The 20,950-nt window shown below is 66.7% G+C and overlaps 1 protein-coding gene across 1 annotated transcript in view; it reads left to right on the forward strand.

Moving 5' to 3' along the window:
• Positions 1 to 503: 503 nt before the first annotated feature.
• KIF26A (kinesin family member 26A) overlaps positions 504 to 20,950 on the forward strand; it is a 38,550-nt gene continuing 18,103 nt past the window's right edge. Inside the window, exons 1-4 of the mRNA XM_068991267.1 lie at positions 504 to 545; positions 909 to 1,154; positions 12,364 to 12,798; positions 19,073 to 19,239. Of these exons, the coding sequence (XP_068847368.1) occupies positions 504 to 545; positions 909 to 1,154; positions 12,364 to 12,798; positions 19,073 to 19,239 (890 nt within the window). The remainder of the gene's footprint in view (positions 546 to 908; positions 1,155 to 12,363; positions 12,799 to 19,072; positions 19,240 to 20,950) is intronic.

A 20,950-nucleotide genomic window follows, 5' to 3' on the forward strand; every position in this document is an offset into this window, starting at 1 on the left:
TTCCCCGCTTGTAAAGTGACGAGTGGGCTGGTGCCTCCCAGGAGACCCCAGTGTCCTGGGAGCGGAGCGGCCAGGCGCGCGCGCGCGCGTGTACGGGGTATCTCACCGAGGGCCCCCAGCGCCCCTCCCTGGGACTGAGACTCGCCTAACAGGTTGCGGGGCCTCGGAGCGGGTGGGGCCGCGCTGTAATGCGGGACCCCTTCCCCCACGCGCTGCGGAGCGAAGGCCAGGGCGGCGGGGGCGGATGGCGGGGGCCGCGCTCCCGGAGCCCCGCCCCGGCCCGCCCCGGAGTCCCCGGCCCCGCCCCGGCCCCGCCCTCGCCTCCGTGCGCGCCCGCCGCCGCAGCAGCCGCGGAGCTCTGTTATCCACTCGCCCGCGCCGCGAACTTCGGAGCGACCGGACGGGCCATGGGGGCGTCCCTGGGTCGGATCACGTAGCCGCGGCGCCCCTGGAGAGCCCGGGTGGCCCCGAAGCGCCCGCCCAGCCCTTCCTGCGTCCGGGCCATGGGCAGCCGCGGCGGCCCCCTGTGCGCGGCGCAACCCGCGGTACGCGCTGAGGGCCCGAGAGGAAGGCGGGCGACTGCGGGCCGCCAGGCGGTGCGGGACCGATCCCGGGACCCCGAGGATGCTGGCGGGCGGGCGGGCGGGGGTCGCGCGGCGTCCCCTGGGGGCGGGGCCTGGAGCACCGCGCGGATGGCGCCGGGCCTCCTGCTGGGGTCGGGGAAGCCCCATCAGGACCTCCTGGGATGAAAGAACGCCGTGGGCTGCAGGTCGGCGCCCAGCGCTCCTAACTTTTGTCGAGCGCGTCACTCTCGGGCTGGGGCGCACTGAGGTCTAGTCACCGGGCCTGGGTCCTTGGGGGTGGCCCCGCCCAGCGGCTCAGGCTCACTGTCCCTTTCCCCCCCGCAGGTGGCCGAGGGCGGCCCGGCCCGGGAGCCGCTGCAGCTGCTGGAAGTGTCCCCCCGCAAGAGGCTGACCGCCGGGCCGGAGCAGGACCCATGCGGCAGCCGCCCTGCGCCCGAGGGCGCCGGGCCGGGCGCAGAGCAAGGCCACTCGGCCGGTGGAGGCGGATGGTGCCGTCACTGCCACACGAAGCTCGCCGAGCTCAAGCGACAGGCCTGGAAGCTGGTCAGCGGGCCTGGGACACCTCTCCGGGTAAGTGACTCTTCGTCGGGCCGGTCCCCAGGGCAGGGCCCATGCTGGAACTTGGGAGACTCGGGTGCTGGAGGCAGGCGCAAAGCTCCACCGTGGATTTTCGGCCCGTCTCCTGCCTCCTCGGTTTCCGTCTCTAACATCCCTGGGGGGCTTCATCCTCAGAGGGTCCCACGGTCTGATTGGAGGGGGCTTGGGCCGGGTTCCCGCTGCAGACAGGCGGCAGCTGGAATCCAGTCTGTGTGTGGGAGGGGGAGGGGAGAGAGGGAGGTGGCAAGGCCTCCACCCTGGGCGGGACAGCTCCTGCCCTGCCTGCAGAAGAGGTCACCCCGTGCGTTGTTGCCCTTGGGGCACCTGGGCCCCCAGCCAAGTGTCTGGAAACTGCACACCTGGGGCAGGAGGGCTTGGAGGGCCAGGGGTGGGCCCCCTGCTGTGAGGGGTTCCCTCGCTGCTCCCCTCCTGCTTCGTGGGTGAGTCGTGTGAGGGACACACTCTGGGGCGCTGCCACTGGAGACATGGTCATCCGTGTGCTCCCCCAGGCTCCGGTCCAGCTGCCAAGGTGTTTGCCAGGGGCCTGGGCCCTGCTGAGGTCTGCAGCCAATGGGCTCGCCCTGGTCTTGGAAGGAGCGGGGGCCATTGTTCCAGGAACAATGCACCCTGGAAGTCTGCACAGCCCGGGAAGGTTGGGGGGGTGGGGTCTCCAGAGGAAGCCCTTCCCGCCGGACCTGCAGCCTTTCTGAAAGCTGTCCTGGGAAGTAAGACCGAATAATCCCCATTGAATCTAAATATAGTTCTCCAAGGAGGGCCCGCGGTCTTGGGCAAGACCCTGGCCTCCTGGAGTCCAACCGTGTTCCCTGTAGTGTGGGCGTGGGCAGGGGGCAGGAGGGGAACGTGAGTCTGGTGTGTGCCCGGGGCACCCTTTCTTGGCGGTCAGGGGAGGGGCCTGTGGCCTGGCCTGGGTTGGGGCTGGAACCTCCCACATTGCTGCTCTGAGCAGGGGGTGCAGTTTAGCCAAGCTCTGTGCCCCGGATGGCCTGAGTTTATTTAAAAACACACCACCTTCATGCTCTAGGAGAGCATGTTTGCGAATGAACGCTGGGGGCCTGTCAGAGCCACAGGGCCATCTTGCTCCCCCATCAGGGGCAGACGAGGCCATAGAGAGGAGGGACTTTATTGACGGAGCCGGGCGGTGTCTGGTGGTGCTGGACGTGCGGCTGGCGGGTCGCAGGTGGGCAGCTGATCCTGGTGGCGAGAGCTCCAGGTCACACCAGTCGCTGGTGGACTCAGGGTCCCTCACCTGGGAGGTCTCAGCGGTCTCTTCCTGCAGACAAGCTCATCAGGAAAGGCCCTGAACACCCAGAGTGCTTACTTCCACCTCCCGTGGCCTCTCCAAGTTTGAGTTTGGCGACGGGTACCCCTCAGTGCCAGCTGAGGGCTCACCCACTTCCCCAGCTGTCCCTGGCACCCAGCAGACTGAGGTCCTAAGTGCGGTTTCTCTCTGTGGCCCCCTCCCCCACTGTTTCCTCCTCTGTCAGATGAGGGTAGCCTCCAGCGGCCTTTCTGGGGGTGCTGTTCAATCTGGGGGTGCTGTGCCCGAGGGAGGGAAGGCCCTGTCGTTCACTGTTTCTCTGGAGGGTTTTCAGGCGGGCCCAAGGGGGCTACAGGCTCTCCAGGGGAGCCTCCCGGGCCCTGGGACGGGTGGTTGGGTCTCGGCGGGTGTCTTTGTCCTGGGAGAGCAGGCCTCTCCTGGCCTCCCCAGAGCTTTCCTTGGGGCAGTGGAGCAGGTGTTGCCCGGATGGCTGCGTCCACTTTCGGCATGGGAGGGATGGCGGGGCATCCCTGGGTAATGGCCGGGCCGCTGGAGGGTTGGGTGACCGGCTCTGGCTGAGCACCTGCGGGTCCTCCCAGGAGTCTGGCCCCAAGGTCCAAGGGCACTGGGCTCTGCTCAGAAGCTGAGGCGCTGGAATGCAGAGGTGGTTCCTAGAATTTTCCTGGGGGGCCCTTTCTTGCTTCTGGTCCTAAGGAGATGAGCTTTGTGAGGACGGTGCTCAGCAGGTCACAGAGAGCTTTGTTGGCTGTCCTCTCACCCAGTCTCACACTCGGGGCATCTGGGGATGCCCAGGGCAGGAGGTGGCTTTCTGGGCTCCCGGGGCAGGGGGTGAGTGAGGGTGCAGCTGGGACCCCCACCTGGCCCAGAGGCCCTCTCCTCAGGGGTCCCTGCTGGGTCTCAGGTGTGGACAGAGGCTGATCTTTCCACCAGCCCACAGCCACCCCATCCGCTGCCCTCGGAATCCCAGCCAGGGCTTGACCTCTTGCTGGCTTCTAGTACACCCTCCTGCCAGCAGACGGACGGCTCCCTGCTGTGGGACCTCGGGCAGGTTCCCTGAGAGCTCGTGGCCTCGATTTCCCTCTCTGTACTGGGACCAATACTTAGGCCACCTGATGCAAAGACCTGACTCATTGGGAAAGACCCTGATGCTGGGAAAGATAGGAGGGAGGAGAAGGCGGTGGCAGAGGATGAGATGGTTGGATGGCATCACCGACTCAATGCACATGAGTTTGAGCAAGCTCCGGGAGGTGGTGAGGGACAGGGAGGCCTGGCATGCTGCAGTCCACGGGGTCACAAAGAGCTGGATAGGACCGAGCAGCAGCACCCAGCACCCCCTTTAATCCCCTTTCCCGGGTGTGTGGGGCCGCATCTGCCATACATGTGCCTGCACGCCTTGGCCCTGGGTGCTTCCTGGGATGTGGGCTCAGGCTCATTCTGTGTCCGGGTCTTTGGTGCCCACTGGAGGTGGGTGGCGGTTGAGGCCTGCCCAGCCGTTGGGTGACCTGGGTGGAGAACCCGCGTCTCCCTGGCTGCCTGTGCCCCCTTCTCCTGTGCGTGCCTCAGTTTCTCCATCTGGGCAGTGAGGGTAACTGAGGTTGCCATCCAGGGACCTCCTCCCCAGGGCGGATAGGACGTGTCCCCTGCCCCCTCTGAGCCCCACTGCCCCTGAGGACACGGGGGAGGGAACACACTCTGCCCGCCCTGAACCCAGACGGGAGGTGGGCCTGGCGGGAAGGGGCCAGGCTGGGGCCCCTGGGCCCCTACGGAGGCGCCTCTCCTCTCACAGGTCCTGGGCCTCGTTTCTGAGTGACCCCTGGGGCCCTGCAGGGCCCGGAGCCTGTGGTTTGGACTGTCCCGTGGTCTCCCCGGGCTGCTTCTCCCCAGTGCCCACGCCTCCCCTTCCCCTGCCTCTGAGTAGCCCCTGCTGGGGGCTCCCAGTGCCCCTTGCCCTGCAACCAGGGCCCGAGGCTGGGCCTTCCTCCTCAGCCACAGCTGAGTGCCCTCCAGCTTAGCACTGGCCACTCTGTCCAGGGTCAGAACCGAGGCCCCGTGCTCCCTGGCAGATTGGTCCCTGGGTTCCCGCAGACCACTCTCATCGTGCCTGCTCCCCACTGCCCCCCTTTCCTCCGCGTGGCCGCTGTGTGGTCCCTGTGGCCAGTGTCCCTCTGCCAGGCTGGGCGCTCTGTCCGGGCAGGCACGGGGCCGGGTCCCCCAGAGACGTTTGGTGAATGATGGAGGGCCCCGACTGTCCCTCCCACGCCGGCTGGGTTCATCTGGAGGGCTGTTGAGCTGGACCTTGGACCCAGCCCCGCCCCGACGAGTGCCCCAGGGAGGACAGCGGGCCCCGGCTGCCGGGGGGGCAGGGCTCCTTCTTGGGGGTCCGCTCCAGCCGCCACCCAGATGCACCACGCCGAGGGGGCGACTCGGGAACCGTGACCTCCCTGTGTCAATATTGGCACTGAATCGACTATCGCCCCGATGGGGGAAAGGGCTCAATCCTCCTTTCAGGCTCGTGACTCTCTCGCTCACCCGGGCAGGGGCGTTCTTGTCCTCCCCGGCCACGCGAACTCCAGAACCACCGCCCAGCCCTGCGGGCCCAGCCCTGCTTCACGTTTTCCCCGAGCTGGACGTCGAGTCTGAAGGCTGCCCGGGAGGCTGTGGCTTGTCCCGTGCATGGCCCGGGGTGATGTGGCCAGGTTTCTAAGATTGGAGGCCGGGAGACCTTTCCGTCTCTGTCCGGGAACACCCGTCCACCCTGGACAGCGTTCCCCGCTGGCTCGGGGGTGTGTGCCCTGTGCCCACGGCCCCCAGCTGTGGCCACGCTGGCGTGTAGTGGTGGGCTCCATCGCGGGCCAGGGCTAGGCCGAGCTGGCGCTGAGTGCCTGCTGCCTGCAGTTCGGTCCCTGGATCCAGCCCCCACACTGTCTGAAGCCTGGCTGGAGCCCCACCAGCTCCTGGGGGCTCCCCGGGGCAGGGCACCTGGTGTCAGCAGCGTTCTCCAGCTGAGCCTGGTGTTGGCAGGCCCCAGAGCAGCGGGGCGGTGCTCCCTGGGGCTGGCTGCCGGGCACCCTCCCAGCTGGCAGGAGCCTGGTGACTCAGCTGGGGACGGCACAGGCCATGGGGCCTGGAGGCTCCTGGCCACTCTGGGGCCTGAGCCTGTGCGGCCCCTGCTCCCTGGATGAATGGCGGTCTGGCTGCTGTCTCCTGCTGTCTTTGGGGGCTTTCTTGGGCCCTGCGGTGGAATGACGGGCTCCGTGTGTCCATCCTGTGTCCTTGCTGGTCTCTGGTTTGGGGGTGAGATCTGGCTGTAGGGGGTGGGACTGAGCTTTGGGTCATGAGTGCCTGCTCTCTGAAGCGGGGATGGGGCTTCGGGGCCGGGGTGGTGAGGGGGCTTTGCATCTTGCAGGAGGGAGCTTCCTGAGGGGAGTCCAGCTGTGGTCAGTGGTGGGGCCCAGCAGGGGAGTGCGTGGTGGTGACTCACTGCCCCTCTGCTGAGCTGGGGAGCCAGGGGTCAGCCCGGCCTCTCAGCTGCTCAGAGCCTTGCTGGGGGCTTGTGTTGGTCTGAGATGGGGGTCAGGGGGTGAGTGTATTCTTGCCTGCAGAGTTCCATGGACAGAGGGCCCAGGCGGGCTACAGTCCATGGGGTCACAAAGAGTGGGGCACGGCTTGGGGACTAATACTGTCATTGGGGCCTCTTCAAGGCCCCGTCAGGTGTCCTGAAGGAATCTTGAATCTGGAAGTCAAAAGAGCTGGTTCTTGTCTTAAATGGTGAGCAAATTCTGGTTTTCTTTTTCCTTTGCCTGCCAGGAAGCTCACAGCAAACCTACTCTTCAGCTCCTGCCCGTCACACGGGCCCTTTCTTACTTGTCTGTCAGAACTGGTCGCTCCTGCTTGTTCTAACATGAATGGTCGTTAGCCACGTGGTTTTGCCTAAAATTCATGCCGACTAGTTCCTGGAAGCCACCGCAGTTTGTGTGGAAGGAGACGCAGGGTGTGATAAATGAACAGGAGGGAAGCGGGCCCGTTGTCCCTCAGGCGGGAGTGGCCTGGCGGATGCCCACCAGGCGTCCACGCCTCTGCTCCCTGGGGCCGGGGATCCTGGGTGGTGGTGCTCAGGGCCAGGCGGACTCCTGTCAGGCTTCTGGAAGCAGCCAGGCTGGGAGGCCTGGCCTCCGGGAGCTGCCCCCCGGCGTCCACCCCGGAGCCCTGACCTCCATGGTTCCCCTTCCCGCTGGGTGGACACGGGGCTGGTGAGACACTCTCCTGGTCTGTGGCGTGGCTGCTCCCGGGCAGGCCCTCCCCGTCAGGGGACAGCTTCCTTGGCCGAGTAGCCCTCTGGCCCCTCTGGGTGAGGAGGCGATTTCGTTTCTGGTGCCATGTCTTGTGGCTGAGGGACCCGCGTGGACTGCGGGGTTCCTGGCCCTCTGGGGCCTCCGTGGCCTTATCTGGTCTGGTCCCGTCCCGGGCAGCTTCCCTGGCTTCAGCCGTCGGGGCTGGACTGGCCCAGGGATGGCGGACTTAGAGTCCTCCACAGCACAGTGCCCACTGCCCAGCACCCGCCACGCCCACCTTGGGAAGGGGCTGTCCTGGCCCCGTGGTGCCCGCCTCCAGGGCTGTCCCGGCCCCGCGGTGCCCGCTCCCTTCTGACCCTATGTGATGGGTGCGGGCTGGCGCTCTGTCTCTGGATGGAGCCTGCCGGGCCCTGGGCCTGCCCCAGGCCTCCTCCTTCCTAACAGTCCCGTCCTAGGCGCCCTGGCCCCGTTCACCCCGCTAGGCCTTGGTGCAAGGCCGCTGCCGACTTCGCCTCCTGGAACCCTCCTGCCAGCCCCACACGCCTGGCCTTTTCGAAACCCAAGGGACTGTCCGGAAGCCCTCTCAGCTCGACCCGCTTGGTGGCTGCCCTTGACCCAGACACAGACCCCCCCGCTCTCCTCCCTGGGGGTCCTGTCCTGGGCTCCGTCCCTTCCCATGTGGCCCACCCTCTAGGCCCCAGGACTGCTCCCCAAGCGTGTGGCCTGGCCTCAGGGTCTCAGGGTCTCTGAGCCTCCATCTGTAAAGCAGCCGGGAGTAGGGTGTTTCCCAGGTGGTGGTGCCTGGGAGGCTAGTCATCCTGGAGCCCCGAGGGCACTCTCCAGCCAGGGCAGGTGGCCTGTGGGAGGCCTGGGCTGCTGGGTGTTGAGGTGATGCCAGTCGTCCTGCCAGGTACCTGTCCTCCCTGCGGGGTCGCCGGTGGGAAGGGTCGGGTGCCCAGCTGTGGCTCTCAGACCCCCCAAGTGGTGTTGGGAGGCCCGGGTGGTGCTGGGCTTGTGGGGGGCGGCACACCCCACCCTGGGTGGGTCTGGGCAGCCCGTGGAGGCGCTCTGTCGCCTGGTGGTCCGGATGAGGAGACTGACACCCACTGCAGTGCCCGAGCCCGGGCTGGGTGGTTGGACTGAAGGCCGTGTCCAGCTGTGCTCCAGGCACACTGCCCACCGCGCCCCGCCCCCAACAGCCAGGGTCCTGACAGAGCTGCTTCTCCGTCACCCTTGCCTGTCCCGACCCTCCTGCCCGTCTGGCCTCTTGCCCCCCGGGGGCCCCGCTGGGTGGAGGACAGGGAGGCCATTGAGGAGAGGAGGTCTCAATGAGCTAGTGTGTACCCCGAGCTAGTGTGCCCAGCTGGCCGGCGCCTGGCACAGGGCCTTGGGGATGGGTGCCGGGCAGCGCTGGGTGGGCCAGACTGTGCCCCCCTCGGCCCCCCTCCAGGGCCAACTCGGGGCCTCAGAACTGCAGGTTTGCAGGTCGGGGTGGCAAAGGGAGGCTCAGGTCTCCCCTGGGCCTCAGCAGGCGCCAGGGCCTGGGGCTGGGGACGGGCCCCTGGTGAGGCGCCCCGTGGTGGGAGGACCCGGGATGACTGAGGCAGGTGGCTGGAAAGCTGCGTCCCCGACTGGCAGCCCCAGCCTGCCCGGCTGCACGGGACCTGGGCATGTCCTTGACAGCAGCACCCGGAGGCCCGGGATCCCTTCCTGGACCTGTTGTCAACTCGGGAAACGGGGGCCGCACAGGGTCACGGCCCAGCTGCTTTGTTTGAGGAGGGAAGGGGGTTGGGCAGGAGGGGCCTGTGGCCGATGGGCTGTGCCTGGTGCCCGCTCGCGGAGCCTGACCGAGTGGCGGCCTCAGGCGTTCATCCAGACCTGGCCTCTGGGCCCTGGGCCTCCTGGCTGCCCTGCCAGTGGGGGCTGGGCCCCCCTTTAAAACCCAGCATGATGGGGGCTCAACAGGGTGGTCTCACAGCCCTGAGCCCGGGGGCTTTTCTGACCTGACCCCCTATCCCCTCCCGTGGGGCGCTCATGGGTGCAGGGGGCAGTTGCTGGTCACTCCCATCCATCGTCTGGGTGGGCCTGGCCGGCCTGGGCAGGGGCAGCCCGTCCTGGCAGTTGTGATGGGGCAGCGTGACCACCCCCGGGAGAAAATGGAAGGATTACTCAAAGCAGCTTGGAGACCCTGGAAACAAGATGAAGAATGGAGAGGCGTCATTTTTAAGTGGGGGGCACTCCCTGAAAGCTAGGCAGTGTGCAAGGGTGGGTTACACTACACTGAATTGAATCAAACGAAGAAAAACATTTTCCGCATGCAAGTAAATGTCTGTTTAACTAGACCATAAGGAGGAAATTAACAGTAGTATTTTGTGGTGGGTAATTACTGTCTTTCTGAAGGTGCGGGGCTCCTGAGGGAAGGGGTGGGTGCCTTGGCTGGGCCTTTCATGGGTGGGGGTTAAAATTCTGCAACCTGAGGCTGTGACTCCTCCGGGGCCTGGGCCAGGGTGCTGCCTGGAGCTGCCCCAGGGCTGGGGGAGGAGACCAGGCCCCCGGGAGGGTGGGCCACCCCTCCAGCCCACCCCCAGCTCCCCACTGTGCTGGGCTCTGCTGGGACAGGGGTGTGGCTGAGGACGAGGGCTTTTATCTCCCTGGGGGCTGCCCAGGGTCAGCACCTTGCCTTCCTGTGTCCAGGAGGCCCATCTTGGGAGTGGCCAGTGCCAGTCCCCAGGAGAAGTCCCCTCACGGAGTCCCCGAGCCCCAGGCCAGGGTTCTGGGGAAAGGGGGCCTGCTCTGGGTCGATCCCGCCCGAGGCTCGCTGGTCCGCAGGTGTGGTCTCCAGGGGTGGGCTGTGGGTCCGAGTGAGCAGAGGGCAGTGACTGTCCCGGGATGCTCAGCAGCCCAGCTTCCGCCTGAGCCGCCCTCTGGCCCCCGTGCTGGCCCAGCCCACGCTGCCTGGCCTCGGTGAAGGGCTCAGGGCTCCCTGCTCTCTGTGTGGTCACCCCAGACACGCCTCTCCTCCTTGCTGGTGTCGTGTGCGTTACAGGGCTCGGAGCGGTGGGCCTGCCCCACACTGGGAGCCCCCCAAGGACTGGGGGGCTCAGGGGGCCCTATGCAGTGATGGTGGTGAGGGTCCCCTAGGGGAGCGGGCTTGGCTGCCAGGGCTGGAAGAGGGGCTTGGCCCCTCACGGGGGCTTTGGCCGTGGGATGGGGCCTGAGTAAGTTGCGGCTGGCCCTCCTGGGCACTCCGGGGAGACCATCTGTGGTCTGGGGGGGTTCCATGAGCACGGAAGCCCCTGCAGTTGGCTTGCCGAGCCAGCCTACTTGGCGGGGGCACCAGGGTGTGCTCCTTGGGGGCCGGGCTCCCCACGGCAGGCGGAGGCCCTAAACAATGGGCGGCTGGGCCTGGGGTGGGCGGGGCGCCTTTCAAGTCGGGTTAATGGCTGTAGCAGGCGGCCCTCCCTTCCCCTCACCAGCCCACCATTAGCCGCCTCCCGCTGAGTGGAAAAACCAGAGTCATCAGAGTCGGGTCTGGAAAAATCAGGCAGGGGGGTGGTGGGGGGACAGTGACAGCCGGGGCCGGTCTGAGCCCCGTGTGGCTTGGGGATGGGGCGTCTGGCTTCCATCTGTGGCCCGTGGACAACCTGAGTGAAGTCCCCGAAGCGTTTGCGGGGCCCCACGGGGGAGCTGGGGGGCGGGGGTGTCTGCTAATTGGGACCAGGCCTGCCAGGCACTTCAGAGGCTCTGGGGCCCGCCAGCCCGGCCAGAGCAAAGCCAGGCCTTCCGGAGCGGCCCGTGGATCAGGCAGCTGGCGAGGCCGGCCTGGCCAGGTCAGCCCTCCTGCGACCTGGTCCCGACAGCTCTGTGGCCTAGCCTGCGGGGAGTGTGGCTGGCACAGGCTCACCTCGTCGCCTCGAGCTTTGCGGATACGGCGTTTTTGTACAAACTTGTGGCCACCCTTCGTTGAGGAAGTCTATCCGCGCAGCTTTCCTGACGGCGTTGGTTTCTAATTCACGTGGGTTTTCGGTCTTGGATTGTCTTTTAAGACCCGGTGCTGCTGCACACCGAGGAACCTGCCGTCGAGTGTGAACAGGAAGCTGTTGAAACTGGGAAACTGAAAACGTTACCCGATTCGATTTGTTCCAGTCCTCACCCTATCACAGGGATGTGGGCCGAGCCGGAGCTGTTCCTGAGTCTGCCTGTCCTGGGGACACAGAGGAGGGCGATCGCCAGCTAATGCTGGACCGGAGGATGTCCCCTCGAGGCGAGGCCACCCGACCTCAGCCGTCACCCCCGTGAAGCCCTCCTGGGGCTCTGTGGACACTGACCTGGCCGGCCGCAGGTCAGGCTCTGCGGCATCCCGGCTGGGGTGACTGAGGCACCCCCGTTTGCACGGTGCCGTCGGCCTTTGCATCTGAGGGTTTGAGGAGGTCATAGTCCCTTTTGTGGCCAACCGGGCAGCTGGACTGCAGCCACAACCTCTGGGGGGAGCTGTGATCAGGGAGGGGAGGCCCCCCGTTCTGCAGACTGGGGGTGACAGGGCGGGCTGAGCCCACCAGCTGCCAGAGTGGAGACCCCGGCCCACATGTGGGTTTGCAGTGTCAGCTGGTGGTGGGAACATCCCGGATGGTCACAGAGGGAGTGTCCCGACCCCACACGTGGTTGGGGCTCGTCCCTGGGGAAGGGCACGAACACTGAGAGGCTGGCCCCGGTGCAGATGCTGAGCCCTATGGGACTGCCCCGGGGAGGGGCCGAGGCAGAGCCCACTGGGCTCTTGAGGCGCGGGGCCTGGGCCCCAGGAGTGGGGCTCTTACTAGCTTCCCTCCAGTGAGGCTCCTGAGAACTGGCGGCCTCCTCCTCGTCTTTTTTTCTTCCAGAGATGTCGCCTCCTGCAGGCATCCCTCCCTGACCCTGCAGGCTTGGTGAGGGCCTCCACTGGGCTCCTCGGCTCCTGTTCTTGGGCTTCTGATACAGGCTTGCAGTTACGGGAAGACCCAGGCGTCCCCTTCAGCGCAGGGCAGGGGGCGGGCTGCAGGGCCCAAGTCCACGCCTGTGGTGGAGTGTGGTGGCCGTCTCATCGGCCTCCTGCCAGCCGCGCCCAGCCTCGGTCCTCCTATGGGCCTGGAATTGCCCACTTGGTCCTGCAGACCAGGGCCAGAGAAGGCGCAAGGGCAGGGAGCGGCACCCGGCCCACAGCCCATGCCCACGGGCTTCAGAATAGATTTGCTTCCAGCTGGGGCCCTGGCACCGGCCGGCCCCAGCCCGCCGTGGCTGCCTCGCTTCTGCCGCCCCCCTGGCTGCTGCTTAGGCACGCAGCCTTGGCTGTTGGAAGTGGGTCGTCCGGGATCCAGTGGATGCCTCGTTAGCCGAGAGCGGGACGGTCATGACCGGGGAGGAGGTGGGCAGCTGTCACGGGCACTGAGGGTGTCTCAAGCCCCGATGATTGCTTTCTGGTGGGTTTGGGGACAGCACTGCTCGAGCGAGGCTTATCAGTCAGTTGCGGACGGTGCGGTGGCTGCTATGGGCGTGAGCACTGGACGGTGGGTCCTGGCGCCCGGACCCTGATCGCCTCCGTCTCTTGTTCCCCCAGGACCCCTGCCTCTCGGCTCTGCTTCTGGACAAGCTGCCCGCGTGTCGCCCAGAGGCTGAGCGCCGCTGTGATGTCTGTGCCACGCACCTGACCCAACTCACGCGGGAGGCCCTGCAGCTGCTCCAGGCGCCCGCCAGCCGCGAGGACCCCGACGCCCCCCACGGAGGCCCCAGCCTCGCGCCCCCCGGCCCCAACACTGCCCCCAGCCTGAGGGATGGACCGGCGCCAGCGGGCCCTGCGGGGAGGCAGTCGGGCCGGGCGGGGCCTGACAGGAGGAAGGGGCCGGCCTGGCCGTCCGGGCCCAGTGTCCAGGTGTCGGTGGCGCCCGCCGGCCTGGGCGGGGCCCTGAGCACAGTCACCATCCAGGCCCAGCAGTGCCTGGAGGGTGTGTGGAGCGTCTCCAGGGTCAACAGCTTCCTGCCACCAACGTGCCTGGTGAGTGCCCTGCGTCCGGTGGGCTGGGGGCTCCCGGGACACCGGTCAGGGCTGGACTCCGCCGGGCTGAGTGCCCAGGTGCGAATGGGGCCCCCCAGTGTGGTTTCTGCAAGGGCAGGGGGGCTGTGCGTGTTGGGGGAGGCCCCAGACCTTCCCACAGCGCGCGTCAGGTGTGCAGGCAAGGTCACGTGGGCAGGGCCCTCTCCCATCCCCTGGAGCCTCGCTCCTGCCCCGTGCAGTGCACAGCTGAGGTGGTCCGGTCACTCTGAGACCCCCCTGTGGCGCTGGGCTTGACGGAAGGGCCTGCAGGCTCCTGGGAGGAGGTCAGGCTGCCATCCCACATCTCCTCTGGTCCTGCCCCGTCCAGGCCTCTGCTGCTTGGAGCACAGGCCTCCCTGGGGACACACCTGCCCCGTGGACAGATGCCAGGACCAGGAGTGTCAGGGGGGCCGACCTGGGGCCTGGCCTCTCTCTTCCTGGCGTCCCCTGACTCTGGGATGCGCCCCTGCCCCTCACTCTCCAGGGCCCCCCTCCTGGGGTCGCCTGATTGTCACCCACAGCCATGGAATGGCCTCGTGGAACCAGCTCTGGGCACCAGGGGGACCGCGTGTGCTCGGGGGGCCCCCAAGGTCTGAGGAGACCCCAACTCTGGAGGGCGGAGCTGGGTCCTCACCCCCATGGGTCACAGGGCTGTGCTGGTGGGAGTCTTTCCCAGTGTCTCCGTGACCCCCACTTTCCCATCTAGGAGGAGGGGTACCAGGACGGGGGGGTGGGCAGGAGAGGATGGGTTGTAGGACAGGGGTTTCCTGGGATGCTGGGGGGTTGGTTTGGATTTGGTGGTACACGGGGCCAGCTGAGGGCTGGGAGGGTCTTTCCCCAGAGGGCTCCCTGCTTCATGATGGGGTGGAGGTGCCTCAGCTGCACCAGCTACTCAGCTGGGGGCTGAGACCCAGGGCCCAATAGACCCTGGGTCTGTAAAGCAGACAAAGTAGGACGAGCCCTCCCAGCGGAGGGCAGGGTCCATGTGGAGGCCTGCAGGCCTCATCAGGAGACAGCGCTGAGGGTGGTCAGGCCAGGCCCACATGGGTGTTTGCGGCTGTGTCTCTGCCCCACCCCGTGAAGCCCCGGGGATAGGAGGTCAGATCGGAAGTGGCCGGGGAAACTTCCCAGTTGCCCGAGTGGGCTGCACCATCTTGCCAGTGGGTGTCTCTGAAATAGACACCTCCTGGGGTCCCTGTGTCCCCCGAGGGGCTGTGGGGGGTGGAGGCCCTGGAAAAGGCCCCCAGCTCTTGGGACCAAGTCCCACACAGCCCCTGCTGCAGGGCAGACCCCGGTCGGCCCCACCTCTGGGCTGGCTGGCCCCTCTGAAGGTGCTGAGCTGTGCTGACTGGACATTGCTGCCTTCACTGTGGCCTTTGACGAGATCCTGCCCGAGGTGGGAGCAGGCCCCTGGGCACTCGCTGCTGGGGCCAGTCTGTCTGAGGCTGCCCTGTCCTGGGGCCCTCCCTGGCCCTTGGTAGCTGGGGGCACAGGGGGCTTCCAGGAAGAGCTTCTGGTTCTGAACTAGCCTTTGGCTGGTGTGATGGTGCACGCGGGGTGTGGCCTCGCTGCGTCTGACTCCTCCATTCGCTGAGGCCTGGGGCGAGACCAGGGAGAGGGAGGCAGCCTCTGCTGTGCATCCTGTGGTGTCTCCCGGCCGAGAGCAGGGCTGCCCGGGAGGAATGTGCCGCGAGAGCTCCAGAGAGCTGGGCGGCTTTCCTGGAGGAGGTGGTATTGAGCTGGGCGTGGGGTAAGTGTCAGAGATGGTGGGCCCCGCCAGAGGTGTGAGAGAGCAGCCAGGGGGCTCCTTATCTTGGGAGGGAGCTGAGCGCAGTCTTGCAGGTAGAGAGAGACCCCGCAGGAGGCAGAGGCAGGTGTGAGCTGGTGGTGGGAGAAGGCGGGTTGGCACAGCCCCGTTGGCGGTCTGTTTGCCTCTCTGTGCCTGGTGCCAGGGGCGGGGGATGGTCGCTGGGCTCTTGCTGGGCAGCCCTCCTGGCGGCCTGCATGTCGTAAAACGTGAGTGTTTAAGGCTCGCTCTTGGCTTTGTGTGTGCATTGATTCGTTCAGGGTGGGTGGGAATGGATTTATAATTAGACAACAGTCCTGGCGATCAATAGAAAGATTATTAGAACCATAAATAGAACTTTAGGACTCAGATGAGGTAATTTCCCCTGAACCCGGGCATTGATCATTAGAGGTGGCCCTGGAGTGTTAAAACACTGCGTGTTAGGCTGTAGAATTAAACACTTCTGGAGGGATGTGCTGTGAATCCCGGCCACGGCCCATCAGCCGCAACCCCCCAACCCCAACCCCGGGCGTGACTGTCTCCAGGAGGATGTGGGTCTGGGCTGGCCAGGTGGGCAGTGAGGGTCTGGTGTGTTCTGGGTGCCTGCCCTGTGGACTGCCGGGGATTCTTCTGTGCACGTGGCCGTCTAGAGGGCCCGTTGTTGGCCAGCCACGCTGTGATCGTGACTGCAGCCCACACTCCTGTCTGCAGCGCAGAACTCGGCCCGGTCCAGGTCATCCACCTCCTGGAAAGTGTCCTGTGATGACTCCTGGTGGCAGGGGCTGCCCAAGGGGACAGTCAGGCAGTCACTTTCCAGCAGCTTTGCCGTCCTGGGGGTTGGAGGTGCTCGTGGACCACCCCCCCACCCCAGGTGCTCTGCCCCGGCCGGCTGCACGGGGACACAGCTGTGAACCGCGGGGTCTCCCCGAGGAGCGCAGGGTCCCGTCAGGTGTTCACAGGACACCTGCAGTCCCTTTGCAGCCAGATACCTGGAGATTGTGGCTTTGGCCTCTTGACCCCGCCAAGTCGGCTAGAGGTAGCATAGCCTGGGGCCACTGAGGGTGCGGCTGAGTTAACACGGTGAAAGGTGCTGCCACCTCTGTTCCCTGCCAGGGAGTCTTCGTGAACCCTCCGTAGTCTTGTAGACATGGGCCAGGCCCCACCCCAGGTCCCGGGGAAGAGGACTTGGAGCAGAGGGTTCGCAGTCAGCCACGGGGCCTGGAGCAGTACAGGTGCTACAGGGAGGATGGAGGGCTTCCTGGAGGAGGTGCTGCTCTGAGTGGGAGGTGAGGTCATTGCTGGTGGAGCGAGGATTTTCTTCTGTCCGTGGAGGTAGGCTGGCCCTGGCTTGGGGACCTGGCTCCTGCTGCCCCTGTGCCAGCCCGCTTGCCGCCCCTACTTCCCGTGAGCCCTGGCCGGGTCCCTGAGGGGTACCCACCTGTCCTTGGGGATGTGGTGGGGACGGTGTGGGGTGGGGGGAGCTTTGACCTGGCCAATGTCACCGGTGCCCCCTGAGCCTCAGTTTACCCACCCGAGGAGTAGTGTTTGGGCTAGACGCCCCCGCACTTCCACGTAAGGCTGCTTCTGTGACGTGGGGGAGGGACAGTCTGAGCCTGGGGCCCCGGGGAGACCAGGCAGGGCTCTGAGGGGGGCCCCGGTGCCCAGCGCAGGGCCCCTGCACCCTGCAGGGCCAGGTGCAGCTCTGTGCCCCGTGGCCGCCCCTTCCTCTGCTCTCCCCACCTTTCGGCACGAAAAAGCCCCTGAGGGCCCTGGGGAGCACTGTCTTTCCTGGGCCCCGATCTCGCCGATGTGGAGTTCAGGCCCAGAGGGCTCCTGAGGAGTGGGTTAACTTGGTGTTTCCCAAACGGTGCTTGGTGGAACCCCGGTGCCCAGTGGCGGGCACCCCGCAGAGACGGGGGGCCTCCCGTGGGGGCCTCCCCAGACGGCGGGCCCCCCTCACGCTCTCCTCTCTTCACGCTTTTCTTTCGTTGCTGCCCTGGCGCCTCCATCACGCTTTCTGTTCGGCCGCCCGCCCGCCCCGGCCCCCTGTCTCCTGTCCCTGTGTGTGCGTGTGTGGCCTTCCCCTCCGCCCTCCCCGCCGCCCTCCCCTGCCCTCCCGGCTTCTTTTGGCGCGTCCGGGCTCTGCTTCCGGCAGGAACTGGCAGCGGCCTCCCGGTGGCCGGAGCCGGGTGTCGGCAGCTCACCGGCCGGCGGAGCCGCGGCGCGTGCGGGACCCCTGACAGGTCAGTGTGGGGCCCAGCCGGCTGCAGGCATGCCGCGTGGCCTGCACCATTGCCCGTGGGGCCCGACGTTCTGGCTGGAGGCACCGATGCAGGCGTGGGAGGTGGGCTGGCTCGGGCCCCACGGGGGTGAGTGGAGGGGCCCCTGGGGGCCGTGGCCGCTGTCCAGGTGGCCGTGCGGGGCAGCGTGGCTGGGTGGGCCTGGGCTGCTGGATGGAGCGGGTAGCAGGGTGCTGTGGGGGCTGAGCCTCGGGAGCGCCCGCTCTGTGCTGCTCGCAGGGGGCCCCCAGCCGGACTCGGCCCAGGCCCTGGCGATGCCGCAGCTTTTAACGTTAGTTCGGTCCTCCGCCACTCTGCTTGACAGAAGTTTAGGGCTGTCATGGGGAGCGCATCTGTTAGGTGGCAGAAGGGGCTGGCATTTGAGGCCAGGACGTGCTGCATGGAGCCCTGGGGGGCTGCAGGGTGCCAGGCTGTGCCCAGGCCTCGGGTGCCCCGTGTCACTCATTTGCCTTGAGCCCCAGCACCGTTTGGAGGAGGAGAAACAGTACCCAGTGGCCCAGGTTTGGGCCTGGCTGACCCCTCCTTGGGAATGTTCCCCAGGAGTGGGTACCCCTCTGTGCCTACAGCCTCCTCCCCTGGGGCACAGGGCTCACCTCCTGGCTATGGGCCCTGTGTGCCTCGTGCCAGGCTGTGCGCTCCTGGAGGGCAGGAGTATTGAACAGCTCCTGTGTGCTGGGCAGGGTACCGGGGATGTGGAGGGGACCAGGCAGGCAGAGGCCTCCTCTGGGTTCCTGGCGTGGACCAGGTGCTTCTGCAAGCTGGGGGTGTGCTAGGGGAGTGCAGTGCTGAGTAGCTGAGCATGGCCCGGTTTCTCTGTGAGCGGGCAGCACTGGGTAGACCGGGAGAAGCAGGGGAGGTCTCAGGGCTGTGGGACAGGGAGTGTCCTAGAGAAGGAGAGGGCTGGCTGTGTTGGGTTCTGAGGGACGTATAGGAGTTCCTGCCCTGTAGGCAGACGCAGGGCACGGTGCCCCAGCACGGGGCCTGGGCCGTTCCAGGTTGGGACCTGTCCTTGCAGCCTCTGGGGAGCTGCTGGTGCTGTGGGGGTGAGGGTCGGGTGCTGGGCTTCCTTCCAGCCCAAGCTCTGGGGCTCCCTTGGAACTTCCTTTGCAGAAGTGGTTTTGCTGTGTCCCAGGGGATGTGTTGGGAGCTGGTGCTGACCGTGGGCTGGGGGTGGTGGTGAGACCCTCCACTGTGGTGAGGGGTGTCCTGTGGAGAGGCGGCTGGACTTCCTGCTGGGCCGTTCCTCCTGAGGCCTGTGGGGGCTTATTCTGCTGAAATGTCACCTTGGCCTGTGGCCGTGTCACTTGGGAGACCCCGAGGATGCTGGGCCCTCTAGAGTGTGGCTGCCACCTGGGCGCCTCACCCGCAGGGTCACCAGATAGACCCCGTCCTCTGCCAGGCCGAGCAGAGAGGACGCCTCGGACGATGGTTGTGATCGCACTCCAGGCCACGTGTAGCCAGGAGCCCCAGGGACCCGGCCTTGGTGCCTGGGGCGCCCTGGAGGCTGGGGCCCTTGGGAAGGGGCTGGGGCTGGAGTGGCCGGGCTGAGGCAGGCCGCTTCCCTCCCCTGCCAGGGGGCCATGTCCACTCACCCTCTGATGCCAGGTCCTGCTGGGGGTTTCAGCGCCCCGCACATGTGCATAAACGTAATATATGGTGGCCGGGTCTCCAGTTGGCCAGCGCCATCCTGGGGAGCGGTTAATTATATTTGTGCTGTGTTACGAGGCTGTCTCCCTTTCTGGAATTTATTTTAGCTAATTAGTTGGAAATGCCAGAGTAGTATTTCAGATGACGGGAAGATCATACATTATCATACACGGGGCAATTAGTGCCCCTGACAAATATTTATTGTGCTTTCTTCTTTAAGTGTGCCTCTGGGTGCCCCCAGCTGGCCGACCCGGGGGTGACGGCGGGTCCCTGTCCATCTACCTGACCGCGTGGTCCCTGTGATTCTGGAGCTTGAAGTTGGGGGGGAGTCAGGCTGGGTGGGAGGCACCTGTGCCCACCTCTCCTCCACCGGGCCCCGAGCGGTCCTGTGTACGTGGGGTCCAGGGAGCATGCTGGTCTCCGGGGGCCGGGGGTCTGGCCCCCCGGCTCCCTGTCGCGGGGCGGGCGCCCGAGCCTCACGCCGGCTCCTCCTTCCCTGCAGGCTGAAGCAGCTGTGGCCGCCGTGGCGGTGGCGGACGCGGTCCGGGACGGGCCCCCTCCCGCGGGCTCTGATGGCGCGTCGAAGACGTGGGGCCTGGTCACGCCTGCCCCGGGCGCCCCCCCGGGGGGCTCCACAGGCCCATCAGCTGCAGCCTCCTTCTTCCTCAGGTACGTCCTCCAGGGGGGCACCGTGTCAACCGCACGTCCGGAGACCTCTCACCCGATGTGGGGTGCAGCCAAGGGCAGGGCTCCACGCAGTCTCCACCCCTCCCAGGGGGCTGGTCTCGGGCAGGTCGCCTCTGGCCTCTGGTGCTCTGTGCCTTGGTTTCCTTGTTTATCAGGTGGCGCTTCCTGGGAGGCATCGCGAGCTGACAGCGGGAGGACCTCAGCCGCGGCCGGTGGATGTCCCCAGGCGGTCCTGGGCCGGTGCCGGCGGCAGGGGGTGGGTGGCATGGACGGGAGGCAGGGGCAGGCAGGCCTCGGGGCAGCTGGCCCTGCAGCTGGGGACACAGGGCGGAACTGGCCCGAGGGAGCACCCCTGGGCCACTGGGGAGGTTGGGGTGAGCTGGAGAGGGTGTCCTGGGGGGGAGTCCTGTCACCTGGGGGCCCTCGGCACATCGCCTCACTGGTGGTGCCCTTGGGTGCCAAGCGCCCCCTGCGGTTGGGGGTCCCAGGGTATGATGGTGGCTATGAGTCATGATGGCCGGCCCCGCAGGTCACTGTCCCATCAGCAGCCCCTGCGGGTGTGATAAGCTCGTCCCTGTATCATAGGAGCCGGCGTCTTATCAGCGTGGCCTGGGGCTGTGGTGCTGACTGAGAAGTGGGGGGCGCAGTGAGGGCGGTGGGCCGGTGGGCATACATGCAGGCCCACAGCCCCAGGTGGGTACCAGGCGCCGGGCTGGGCCTTCTGCTGTGGGGTAGGTAGGGCCTGCCTCGTGGGCCCAGGAGCCCCGTGGAGGGGACAGAGGGCTGATCTGGACGCCTGAGGGTCCCGGCCCTGGTGGTCTCTGCAGTCTCTGCCCCGGCCTTTGGGGCAGCGGTCATGCCCTGCCAGGCCGCGCTTGCTGGAGGATTGCCAGCCTGAGGGCCCCTGGGGAGGAAGGCCAGTCCTGGGAGTCCAAAGCTGCCCTGGCTCCTTAGCGACCCAGGGCCTGTGGGATGGGGCGCTCCTTTTGTCTCCAGTGAGCGAGGCTGCCTCCGCTGACCTTGGGAAGTTACCATAGAAACAAACGTGGGGGCTGGGGCTGGGGGCACTGCCGGCTGTCCTTACTGCCAGCCTGTGGGACACCCCTGCTCACAGCAGCTTCCTGAGGGTCGTGGGCCCAGTCTGGGGGTGGGTGTTGGAGCTGGGAACACCGCCCCGGGCTCACACCTGATTTGGTCCCGAGGCCCTCTGCCCGTTGGGGCTGTGGGTGCTTCATCGTTGGCCTGAGAGGGGTGGTCTCAGTTTTACGTGCCCGCCTTTGTTCTGTGTCAGGGAGGTGCTTGTCCGGAGTCCCCCGGAGGTGAGGAGCTCCTGGACCCCCGGGCAGGGGGTGCCTCAGGAACGAACTGAAGGCGCGTTCTGTGACCCGTCACTGGGCCCCTGGGGGACAAGGCTGACCCCCAACCCATACCCTGCCCCTTGGAAGTTTCTGGTTGGTCAGGGGCAGGGTGGCAGTGTGCAGTCTCTGAAGGAGCCACGCAGTGTCGCCCACGCAGTGTCGCCCACGCACTGAGGGCACAGAGGCGGGCTTGGAGGGTTGAGTAGGAGCCTGGTGTCTGCCCAGTGGAGGAAGAATAGGGTGGGCTCAGGGGTCAGGGGTCCCTGAGCACCCCCTGGGGGCCGGCACACTAGCCTCGGGCTTTCCTGGGTCTTCCCGAGAGCCGCTTACCCGCC

The sequence above is a fragment of the Capricornis sumatraensis genome, chromosome 19, assembly GCF_032405125.1.
Source record: "Capricornis sumatraensis isolate serow.1 chromosome 19, serow.2, whole genome shotgun sequence".
In the NCBI taxonomy this organism is placed as follows: domain Eukaryota; kingdom Metazoa; phylum Chordata; class Mammalia; order Artiodactyla; family Bovidae; genus Capricornis; species Capricornis sumatraensis.